At 50.0% G+C, this 12,128-nt stretch overlaps 1 protein-coding gene across 3 annotated transcripts in view; it reads left to right on the forward strand.

Annotated features, from left to right (window-relative positions):
- Piezo2 (piezo-type mechanosensitive ion channel component 2) overlaps positions 1 to 12,128 on the forward strand; it is a gene marked incomplete at its 5' end in the record, with an annotated part of 338,525 nt that overhangs the window by 269,574 nt on the left and 56,823 nt on the right. For all 3 annotated transcript variants that reach the window (XM_013514699.1, XM_005372584.2, XM_013514720.1), the window contains 6 exon segments: positions 2,030 to 2,273; positions 4,917 to 5,013; positions 5,706 to 5,865; positions 8,419 to 8,508; positions 9,891 to 10,012; positions 11,079 to 11,150. In XM_013514699.1, the coding sequence (XP_013370153.1) occupies positions 2,030 to 2,273; positions 4,917 to 5,013; positions 5,706 to 5,865; positions 8,419 to 8,508; positions 9,891 to 10,012; positions 11,079 to 11,150 (785 nt within the window).

Below are 12,128 nucleotides of genomic sequence, written 5' to 3' on the forward strand. Positions count from 1 at the left end.
TATCTCAAAGCTACTGTGATTAAAACAGCATGGGCCAGGGATATAGCTCAGTAGCACATGAGAACAAGGTCCTGAGTTTGACTCCCAGTTCCAAAATAAAAAATAAAACAGCATGGTGCTGAAACAAAAACAGGCATGTAGATCAGTGGAACAGAATAGAGGATGCTGAAACAACCCCAGGATATACAACTATTTGCTCTTTGACAAAGGGGTGAAAAACATACACTGGAGGAAAAAGCTGTGAGAATTGGATATCCACATGCAAAAGATTGAGTCTAGGCCCGTATATCTATGTACTAAGCTAAAATCAGAATAGATCAAGGATCTAAATGTTAAAACAGATAAAAAAGGTGGACCCTTAAAGACATAAATGTAGGCAAGGTCTTTCTGAACAGAAGTTCAGTGGCACAAGAAATAAAACCAAATCAACAAATGGATTACAGCAAAGGAAACAATCAACAGGGTGAAGAGATAACCTACAGAATGGGGAAAAGTATTCCTCTGACAGAGGTCCAGCATCTAGAATGTATAAATACCTCAAAAAATTGGGATCCCCAAAATAAAAGACGCAGCCACAAAATGGGCAACAGAAATGAATAGACACTTCTCAGAAGTACAATGGAAATGGCCAATGAATGCATGAAAAAAAGGTTCAACACTGTTGCCCACTAGAGAAATGCAAGTTAAAACAACACTGAAATTCTGTCTTACCGTAGAAAGAATGGATAGCATGAAAAGTCTAATAATTACAAATGCTAGCGAGGCTGTGGGGAAAAAGGAACTCTACTGCATCGTTGGTGGGAGTGTAAACTAGTACAACCACTATGGAAGTCAGTGTGGAGATTTCTCAAAAAACTAAAAATAGAAATTCCATTTGACCCATCTATCCCCCCTTGTAGGTATCTTCCCAAGAGTTAAAGTGGTCCTGTTATAGTGATACACTGTAAAACCTGATACACACTTTCCCAGGTTTACAGTAGCATAATTTGTAATAGTGAAATCTCAGAAGCAGCCTATATGTCCATCAACAGATGAACAGATAAAGAAAATACGGTATTTATACACAGTGGAGTGCTACTCTGCCATAAGGAAAAATACACTGGAGGCATTTGCAGGCAGATGGATGCAACTTAAGAACATAACGTTAAGTGGAATAAGTCAGACACACAAGCTTAAATATCGCAAGGTTTCTGTTATATGAGAAACTCAATGTGTGAATATATATATATGAATGATAGAGAAATAGGAAGCAGGGAGAAACCCAAATGATTCCCAGTTTATTCCATTGTTTCAAAAATATTTTAACACATACATTAATTTGTTTCCCTTATACTACAGGGTTCTCTTAGTGCATTGAGAAGGTTTTGTGTTGTTATCTGTTTCTTTTTTGTAGAGTCTTTTGTCCATGACTCATACTCTGAGTAACAGTATATTAACCATTATTATCTCCAATTAATTTGTTATGAAATTTTGTGTTATGTGTTCAAAGAAGTAAGAAGAGTGCCTTTTAATATTTTCTTTATTACTATCTGTTTATATTACATTAAAATGAAAAAGAAACTAAATTAGTGGTTGTCAGGGCCTGAAGGGAGAGGAGAATGGGGGTGGCAGATGGTGGGGATGAAGTTTCTTTTTGAGGTGATGAAAATATTCTAAAATTGGAGAGTGAAAACGTTGCCCTACCTTGTGAGTAGACTAAAAACCACTGACTTGTATATTTATAAAGGGTGGATTTTATGCTTTGAAAATTGTCTCAATAAAACTGTTATTAAAAGGAATAAAGGAATTTTAGAGAGGAACTTGGAGCTCACGAGCGGGAGGTAGAGAAGCAGGTCAGTGAGAAGCTGGCTGTGTGAGGTTTCGCGCGTGCTCCCACCCATGTCCCCAGCCCACGACCGCACGGCCCCGGTGCGGGGCTCACGCAGCTGCCGAGTGCTTCCATGCAAAGCCTGGCGTAGGGTGAGGGTTTTCCTCCCTCCCTGAGGGGGAGCCTCCTGGTTTTGTTGTTTGTGGCTGTGCTTCATTCCAGGTCCTACTTGGATATGTCCAAGGTGGTCATCTTCAGCTACCTCTTCTGGTTCGTGCTCACCATCATCTTCATCACGGGCACCACCAGGATCAGCATCTTCTGCATGGGCTACTTGGTGGCCTGCTTCTATTTCCTGCTCTTCGGGGGCGACCTGCTGCTAAAGCCCATCAGGAGCATCCTGCGCTACTGGGACTGGCTGATCGCGTACAACGTCTTCGTGATCACCATGAAGAACATCCTGTCGGTAGGGTCCCCCAGGCCCTGCAAGCCCTGTGTCCATGCTGGGTCAGCCCTCCCACCTCTCACGCGCCTGCCAGAAACTCCCAATGACATGCCGCAAACGCAGGACTCAAGTGACCATTTATGACTCCTGGTTTTGCTGCAGTAAGCAGCACTTTGTGCATTTCTGCCACCTTGAGGTCACGGGATCAAAGAATATGTGCTCTCAGGAATCAGTTCTGAAATGCCGTGTATTAATCAGAAACCCCTCTGTCACTCATAGAACGTTTGAAGTGGCCCTCTGATGAGCTGAATCAGAGTTAATGAATCTTTGCAAAGTTATGTCATGTTCCCAAAAGAGCATTGGGCACACTACTGTGATCCCAGCTAGGTAGGAGGCTGAGTCAGGAGTGTCCCAAGTCCAAGAGCAGCCCAGTAAGATCCTGGCTCGGTGTAAAATGAGAAGGGCTGAGCTTGTAGCTCAGTGGCACAAGCACCTGCCTGGCAAGCACAAGGTCCTGAGTTCAATTCCTGGCACCAGAACAACAACAACAACAACAAAAAACAATCAAGGATAAAGATCCTGGCTTGGTGTAAAATAGAAAGGGCGAGGGATGTAGCTCAGTGGAGGAGTGCTTGTCTGGGACTGATGCTGCAGAATTTCTACTGAAAAACAAAAAACCACTCACCTAGAACTGCAGGTGTGTGACGTGAGCCCCGCCGGGTGGGGAGTGAGGCGGAGGAGTCTGCAGGGTGCAGGGTGTGTTGCATCTCTGGAGCCATACATGGACACAGAGGTCCTTGGGCACAGGCTCCCTGCCGAGACGTGGCAGAGGCCAGTAGGAGTGAGGGCCAACACGTCGTGTGCTGCGCTGTTAGCAGCTGAGCCTGGGCGTCGCTGCTCGGCTCAGGGCAGAGCACGCTGCCCCCTGTGCAACAACTGCAGGGGCCCAGCGAGCTGTTAGGCCCCAAGGATGCCACACAGTCGCTTGGTGCTGTGGACAAGCCATCATTCGGCTTTGAGGCTCTGCAGGAGCGAATGCCTCTCCAGCGGGCTCCTTACACTCTGTGACTCGGTGCACGCAGAGGGTATGAGGTGGCGCCAGGCCCCCCCACTGTGTAGGCTGTTAGTTCTGTGGGTTGGTTTTGCACGTGTGCCCCTTGTCTGCAGGCCTTGGAAGTGTGAGTAGTCATGAACACCTGAGTGTTTTGTCGGTGGTCCAATGAGAGATTAATTTTCTCGTTGACAGTAGAGTGACTGTAGTCAGCACTTGGACCACACTGCCATCTGTTGACACTGGAAGTGGCGTTGAAACTGCTGGAGTGTGTGAACGGGACAGGGGAAGGCATGTTGTTCTTTTGTGTTTTGTAGTTCCTTAAACTGTTTTTCTAGTGCGCATTTGCAGCACATAGAGTCCCCTTGCTGTGGAGGAGTCAGCACGGGAACCGCGCACACCGTGACTCCCCTCATTCCCCGCCCCGGCCGCACCCCGCCCTCTCGGGGTCCCTTCCACTTCTCACTCACAAAAGCTGTTTCCTGCTGTTGTGATACTGAGTGAAAGAAATCAGACACACAAGCTCAAGGATCGCAGACTTCTGTGAGAAACCCCAAGTGTAAATCATTTAAAGAGCAAAATAAAAGATAGACAATTGAGTGCCTTCACTCTCAAGCTGGTCTCAAGTTGAGAGTTCTGCTACCAAGGCTGCTCCCAGGCATCCACGCCCTGTCCATCCGCTCCCTGCCCATCCACTCTCCGTCCGTCCACTCTCCATCCACCCGCTCCGCGTCCATCCACTCTGCATGCACCCATCCCGTAATCTGCTCCTTGTTTCATACTTTGAAGACACAGTAGTGAAGAGTGCTCAGGTTTCACCCTTGAGGAACTCGCATTCCAAGAGGGAAGGCACACCTATTTACAGAAGGCGGCAATGCACTTACTAACCATCATGATCTAACACTGGGGGAAACCAAAAAGAACGAAGGGGAGGGGAGGGAGGACTCTGATGTCTAGCCTAGATAAGCTGGGAGGAAGCTTCCTGCGTGAGGTGCTGTGGGAACCCCGACATGAGGAAGATAGATGGAAGGGTCTCCAGGGAGACCCAGGGGCAAGGACCCTCCATGCCTGAGAAGGCAACAGAAGGTGGCAGGAAGGTGGGAGTGTGGTTTGGGGGACCTTGCACTCAGGCCTGAGGACCCCATGCTGAGTAACCGCTGCTTTGGGAGAAAACCCAAAACCGCACTTGTGTTGCTGCCCAAAGAGCCGCGCCCCCCAGCTGGTCTAAGGCGGTCTCCTGGGGACAGGATGGCTTTAATTTGACCTGTGAGGAGAGAATTCTACCAAAATCTGAGCTTGCAGCATGTCCGTTGCAGAGCGGGGCTGTGTCCTGCTCAGTGCTGTGATTTCCTCTGTGAGAATTGCAGTCTCCTGAGTACAGCTGCGCTCCACACAGGCCTTCCCTCTTCTTGGGTCTCCCTTTCCCAGCCCTCACGTTGTCCCACACAGCTGGCCCATGACCACTGGGCGACGGAAGAGTGGGTCCCATGCGCCCGCCCATGACCCCTGCACCCTGGACCTTACAAACTCTCGCGCGTGCTGGGCTCCTGAGACACCACACCTCTGTTCCAGGCATGGAGTTCCAGAACCTTCCTTCCCCATCTGTTTTCCAGATAGGCGCCTGCGGATACATTGGAACGCTGGTGAAGAACAGCTGCTGGTTGATACAGGCCTTCAGCCTGGCCTGCACCGTCAAAGGCTACAAAATGCGTAAGATTGGCGTTTGGGGTGTGGAAGGGTGGCTGGGGAAGGCAGTGGTGTCATTCTGTGTAAAAGCTAGGCAGCAGCAATACAGAGAAGAGACCAGAGTAGAGACCCAGGCTGTCCCTCTACAGAGGCGACCTAACTGCAGTGCATGGAGGACACATCACCCGTGACAGGAGAGGACCCTTCTCAGGCACTGCTGGTCATTTTCTGAAACCTTCCCTCGCCCTGGGGGATGAAGGCTGGGGGTAGTGCGCCAGTCACTCCGTGCTCCCTGAGTTGGAGCTACTCAAAGCTCCCAGCAGAATCTAGAATCCAGGGACACACCCCTCCAGCGCCTCCCCTCCACAGGAAGCTAGGGAGACTGGAGATGAGTGCAGACCCCAGGAGCCCCACCCACGAAGATGAAGGGGACAGAGCCCAGACGGAGTCATGTGTGGTCTCCATGGTGGATATAGGGACCCAGTGCTGTCCCCACTATGGCTTCTAACCCAGCCCCTTGTCACCTCACATCCCATTCTTTCTGTTGAGAGCCCACCGTGGGCCGGTCAGCCCAGGAGCCTGTGTCACTGCCGCACGTGGGTGGCTGGGTTCCTAAGCAAATCAACTCGAGGGTCGCAAGTGCGTCAGAGCGCTGCCAGGCTTGTCCTAAAACCACAGGGGAGGGCTCCTCACTTCAGGGTTCTGCCCGCCCACAGCATCCGACGACACGTCCTGCAAGCTGCCCAGCGGGGAGGCAGGCATCATCTGGGACAGCATCTGCTTTGCCTTCCTCCTGCTGCAACGAAGAGTGTTCATGAGCTACTACTTCCTGCACGTCGTGGCTGACATAAAAGCATCCCAGATCCTGGCGTCCAGGTGGGTCAGGCCGGGAACCCAGGGTTCCTCGGGGAGCTGGCCTGAGAGAAACAGTGCCTGAGCTTGACCCAGGAGTGGGGAGAGGGACTGACAAATCCCTTCCGGGAGAACCAGTCCCAAAGGACCTAGCACCAGGCGGGCATGTGAGGCCTCAGACAGAGTAGTGAGAAAGCTGTGGCCCTCTGAGGACCCAGGATACCTGCGCAGGTGGAAGGTGAGCAGATAGGTTGCAGAGCCTTGGGCACACCTGAAGCTGTTCCTTCTGCCCCATTGACACCGTGGCATCTCCAGTCGGGGCTGACTTAGCCCATCACCCGCTCCCACCCTCTCTTAGGAAAAAAGTCCTGACCTCAAGAGGAGCATTAGGGTTCCCAGATCTTACACAGAGCAGTAGTGTGTGATTCCCCCCTCGGTCTAAGGAACTCTGGAAACTTTGCAAGGAGAAAACAGTCCTGTTTTTAAGAGGGGCAAATGATGCGAGTAGATGTTCCTCAAAAGAAAACGCACAGAAGGGTGTGGGGCTTCGGCACAGGGCTATAGGTGAGTAGAACTTGCCCAAGGCCCTGGGTTCAACCACGGCACCGGAGGATCGGGTCGGGGATGAGGTCGCCACTGCTGTCTGCTCTGTGGTGTAAACACTGCATCTGTCTCCCTGGAGCTGCCTCCTTCTCTGGCCAGGAGTGTCTGCTTCACAAGTCCATTTATTCGAGGACCACCTTGACTTCGTTACCTCCCTGTGGCCACGTCGAGGGGGCAAGCAGGAACCCATGTCTGATCTGCAGGGCCAGTGGCAGCCTCCGCCCGCGTTACGCATGAATGATGACTTCCTGTCGTTTACAGTTTGGTCCTGCTGTTCACCCACAGTTGTAGCTGATTCTCGTCTCCAGGGCGTCCTCTTCAGAGCAGAGTTCGTCTTAGCGTTTACTCCTCTCAGTGGTACTGGCAGACAGAGGCATCTCTTTTTCATACCACTCTCTCCAAAACGTTTGGCCCTTAGGGGTCTCAGCCGTCATCAGAAGCAGGGTCTTTCCCCAGAGGTGTCTCTATTGTTCAGAAAGCATGGCCTTGTGTCACGCTGGAGTGACGGCCTTGGTTTGGAGGAGAGTTCGGGCTTGGCAGAGAGCAGCCACGTCCACAGTGACCGGCGCTGAGCGGCGGGGAGTCCCAGAGGGCCCGGTCGCCTTGTCCTGCGCACTCTGCCACACAGTCATAGGGCACTGTGTCCCCTCCTGCTGGAAGCAGCAAGAGACCTCTTAGGTTATTGTTTGTTTTCTTCTCTTTTCAGAGTGAACACAGGGCCTTTGCACTGAGCCACATCCTTGCCCCTTTTTGACTTTTTATTTTGAAGCAGGGTTTTGCTAAGTCATGAGTTACCCAAGCTGAGCTCAAAGTTGCAGTCCTGCTGCTCAGCCTCCCAGACGGCTTGGGGTCATAGGCTTATGCCACCCCGTCTGTTTCCGTGGGCTGTTTTTATCAGGGCGTTCGTCTGTCCATGCCTTACGTGCTCCTTGCCCTGATCTTGCCTCACTGCCTGTGGAGCCCGGGAGCCCATTTTCAGACAGTAGCAAATGGGACAGTAGGCGCTCCAGGGCCCCAGCCGTAAGGTCGTCTAGGGGGTGGGGGGTGAAGTGAGGCAGCCCAGCCTTCTAGGACCACACGGTGAGGGGGCAGGGGAGAAAAGCCAGGGTGGCCAGGACAGGGCCCAGGCTGCACCTGGGAGGTGTGTGTGGCCTGGGTCCTGCCAGTGCTGAAATTGGCAAGCACTAAGCACACTCACAGGTGCGGGCCAGAACCAGTCCTGGGAAGGGTGCTAACGGCGGGAGGACACTGGGACATGGGGATGGGACCCTGGGGCTGCAGGTGGGAAGGGACCCAGCAGGGCCAGCAGGAGGATGGCCCCCTCCGCTATCCACAGGGCAAGGGACCTTGGAAGGAGAAGGGTGGGCTGAGACCCAAGGCTTGGCCTCCCAGCGGACAATCTCTGGGTCTGCTTGGCCCTGTAAGAACTGAAAAGCCACTCATGCAGCAAAGCGAAGGGTTCCGGGAGGGCGTCCGCCTGCAGGGTGGCCTTCTGCAGGGCCGGGGAGGCCGGGTGTGGCAGCAGGAGCAGGGACAGCCTTGAGGGTGTGAGAGGGCGAGGAGGTCCGGAGGACACTTCCTGCTGGTCAAGAAGGGAGAGGGACGGAGGGGAGGAAGGACCTGAGCGCAAGAACCAGAGAGAGAAGAGACAGAGTGCTGGGACAGAGGGGGCCTTGGCCCCAAGCCTGTGAAGGAGCTGGGCCGCACACGCCTCTCCTGTGCATGAGCTCAGCCCCCAGGTTCACAGCTCTAGCGAGGTCGGGTGATTGACCCCAAGTGGCACACTAAGTGGGACTTTTGGGGACACATTCGAGGAGACTCGAGGCCTTCGTGTCCCCCACCCTGGCATGCAGGAAGGGACTGGGAAGGGCTGGTGTTTCCAGCCAGGACCTGTGCCTAGGCTACCCTTCCTGTGTCCGGGAGGCAAGGGTGACCAGGACACTGATTTGTTTTGTGCTTCCAATTTCCCTGTAGAGGGGCGGAACTTTTCCAGGCCACCATTGTAAAAGCCGTAAAAGCAAGAATCGAGGAGGAGAAAAAGTCCATGGACCAGCTGAAGAGACAGTAAGGATGCTTTGTTCTCTTGCTCTCCTTCCTGTTCTGGCTTCTGGGATGAGGCAGTGGGCTTTCGGCTGGCAGGGAACCTGGTGCCCCTACAGAGTCTGCTGGTGCGGTGCCCACAGCCTGCGGCCATTTGCTCTGGTGGTGCGGGGTCCACGGGGCCCCACCCTGAGCTTGGAGGCAGCATAGCAAGGCAGCTCCTGGGTGTACGAAGGGGCCGTCCAGACAGGACCAGCAGCCGAATCCACCTTCAGACCCAGCAGGCACCTCAGTGCTCTGAATGCCAGGTTCCTGCACTGAAATTAGGCCTCCACATCTACCGCGGGATTTCTGTTAGGATGAAGCCAGCTAAGAGCAGGGAGGGGTCCCCACATCTGAGCACTGGGAGCAAACAGTCACGGGGTGCGTGGGTGAAGGGGCTGACCAGGGGCTCACTCACAAGTGTCTTTTGAAGTGATACAGTCCAGTCTCCGGGAAGAAGCAGCTCCCCACTGGTGCTGGAGGCCTGAAGCCCAACTGCACGGCCTCTGTACCATGGACGTTGCAGAGCTATGCCCAGCGTGCTGGTCTGCACAGACCCAGGGACAGAGGGACACTGCTCAGGAGAGCCACACCTTGCACTGAGGAGAGTCTTCTTAGAGAGAAGGGAATTTCTAAAGACTTGTAGCACTTCTGTGTCTGAAGATCGGGTTTAAAAGCTGAGGGCCGTAGAACTGAAAACCTGGAAGATGTCCCTGTAAAAATGCTGCTGCTCCAGGAGCGCCCCAGGAAGCTTCCCTGAGTTCAGGAGAAAGCTTCTCTCTATCTCGACTTCCCTTACCAGCTTTTTCCTTCCCAAGCAGAAACGCTGCCTGTTATATGTTAGATTCTTCCATGGCATAGTTGTTTTCACCAACACATAAGTTATATGTAAAAAAAAAAAATGTAATGCAAACGCAGGGTGACGCAGCTGTGGTTATTTTAGGTCACTGTCTAAAGCAGGTCTACAGCAATAACAAATTCAGACCTACGTTAAGAATGAGGAGTTTCTCATTTCTCTTGTGAGTCCTGTATTGTAACTCACCTTGCTAATTTTCCATTTATTTAAAAATACAGAACTTGGGAGAGTAACACCTTGCATTTTGGAACGTGTGCATCAGGGATTGCACACAACCCTCAGCACCTTGGCTGCAGACCCCACTACCACTCTAGCATCTATGAATGAACGCAGAGTAACATGTGTAATGTGAGGAGATACTGCTGCTAGTAAGCAGTTGTCTCGCTTTGAAGTAAATTAACGGCTCTGTCCAGGATTTTAGGTACACACATGAAGTGTGAAGTCCAAGTACCAACGTAAGAAGGCTGTGCGTGTGTTCCTGGTGTTATCTTGCCGCTTTGCATTACAGGATGGATCGCATCAAGGCGAGGCAGCAGAAGTACAAAAAGGGTAAGGAGAGGATGCTGAGCTTGACCCAGGAGTCAGGGGAAGGCCAAGACACCCAGAAGGTCTCTGAAGAAGATGACGAGAGTATGTCAGACATTTTCTTCCCATTCAAGCACTTGACATTGAATGCTAGCATGATGCCTGGTAGGGCTATGGAATAACAATACTTCTCATTCTGCCAATATCATCAGTGTGTATCTTTTAACACAAACAGTTGTACCTTTCCATTTTGAAAGAGATGAATTTGTTTTGTAAAGTATATATTAGATGAATGAATGGATTTATAAGTATATACTCTTTGGCAAGATGCCTGTGAGGAATACACAGTCTGCCTTTGTCTCATAGACATCTGCTTATAAAGAAAATTGGCATGATTTTGCTTATGTAGTTCTTTTAAGGAAGATATTTCCAATATGCCACATTTGATTTCTATGTGGCCCCTGAACATTAATAGTTAAAATATTAGTTATTGCCTGTTCTGTAAATTCTATATGAAAACTAAATATGCATGCATTATTTTATGTGGCACCTGAATATTAGTAGTTAAAAAATCAGTTATTGCCTGTTCTAATGTTAAATATATATCTAATTATAGATTTATTATATCCAGTTGCAATTTTAAAAGCCTTTTCATAGAAGTGTGCATGCTTTCCTGTTCGAAGGGAATAAAGAAAGAACACACAAGAATTTTTCAGTACATAGTAGCTCTTTGTCACCAGTAAAGTTAGGTTTTTCAACCACTCATTAACGTAATCACAAGAAAAATTTCTGATTATTTTAATTTATATATTTTTATAAATTCTTTGCCACTAAATAGTTTTATTAAATTTAAGTAGGCTTTTCTGTTAATTTAATGGAAACTTCAATGTGAGGTGCATTTTGACATCCCTTTTCTTATATTTCTTTATATGCCCTCAGTTCCTAGGAAGGAAGTGAAAATGTAGCATACTGTTGAAGAATAGTCCATGTGTACCTCATGAGCCAGCTGTTAGTACATGTATGCTTTTCAGATTTTGTAGAATTCTTTTTCCTGACCTTTGATAGATTTTTGCAATTTACCTAGATTTGACAATTGAGTTGTTAAAGCGTGGTTTTCAAAACATGTTTGCTCACTTCATGAGAATTAATATTTGGACGTATTTCATTTTAGGAGAAGCAGACAAACAGAAAGCCAAGGGCAAAAAAAAGCAGTGGTGGCGGCCTTGGGTCGATCATGCTTCCAGTAGGTTCTTTCGATCCTCTCCAATCTCACCGACTAACCCTTATATCCTTGACCAGAATTCAGGCGCCCATGACCTGTGTGTCCCATGCATGGTTTGACCTTGTGACTTGATAGGGGGTTGATGTGTAGGAAAATTGCCAGCCGGTGGAGCCCTGGCCCTGGCGTCCACTCCTGTAGGGAAGCCAACCATGTGGTGGACAGACTGTTGAGCTCACAAAGCAAAGAAGAACTGATTCTGACATGATCCAGCTCAGGTCCAGAGCTCTGCTTGCGTTTGTCATACAGCTAAAGCCCCTTATTAGAAATGACCCTTGGCTCTTCTACAATTCAAGGGTGACTGTTCTGTTCAAGCCTCTGTGACCCTCTGGAAGGCATTAACCCTCATTCCAAGAGCTTTGGTTTTATTTGCGTTTGAGGGGGTTTTGGCAATATCTTAAGTGTAAAGATGCATTTACCTTCTCCATTAGCCTCCTGTCCCATCTCAAATGGCTCTAAAGCCACATTGCAAACATGCATGCCCAGCATGTGCTGAGCAGTGTCCAATAAGTGTAAAAATCAGAAAAGCAGGGCATTAGAGCCACATAGACTGTATTGCTTTTCTGCCCAGATCCTAAAGACTCAAGTAAGGAGTTACAGCTGTTTTTGCTGTGCTAAAAGACATTACCCCTCTTGGCCAGTGGGCTTACGATGAACAACCAATTGCAGCCCGGCCCTCCTTCAGTGTGTTAGAAGACTGAGGAGTCGCTACTTTAAGACAGCTGGCCATGTCTTCAGTCTTTTCTGCCCTGCACTGCGTGGCCCACATTGTGGTCAATCTAATCAGGTGTGGGGCAGCACCAAAGTGGGTACCATTTGCTCACTCTTTCTAGAAATACTTACATTTGACCCTCAGGGTTGAATTTCAGCAGTACGGCAAATTACAGTGAGGCATGAAGTGTCCTGCTTAATTCTACCCAAGTCAAAGTGGGAGCCCAGTGG

This window comes from Chinchilla lanigera, unplaced genomic scaffold, assembly GCF_000276665.1.
Source record: "Chinchilla lanigera isolate Chin_1 unplaced genomic scaffold, ChiLan1.0 scaffold00001, whole genome shotgun sequence".
Classification (NCBI taxonomy): Eukaryota; Metazoa; Chordata; class Mammalia; order Rodentia; family Chinchillidae; genus Chinchilla; species Chinchilla lanigera.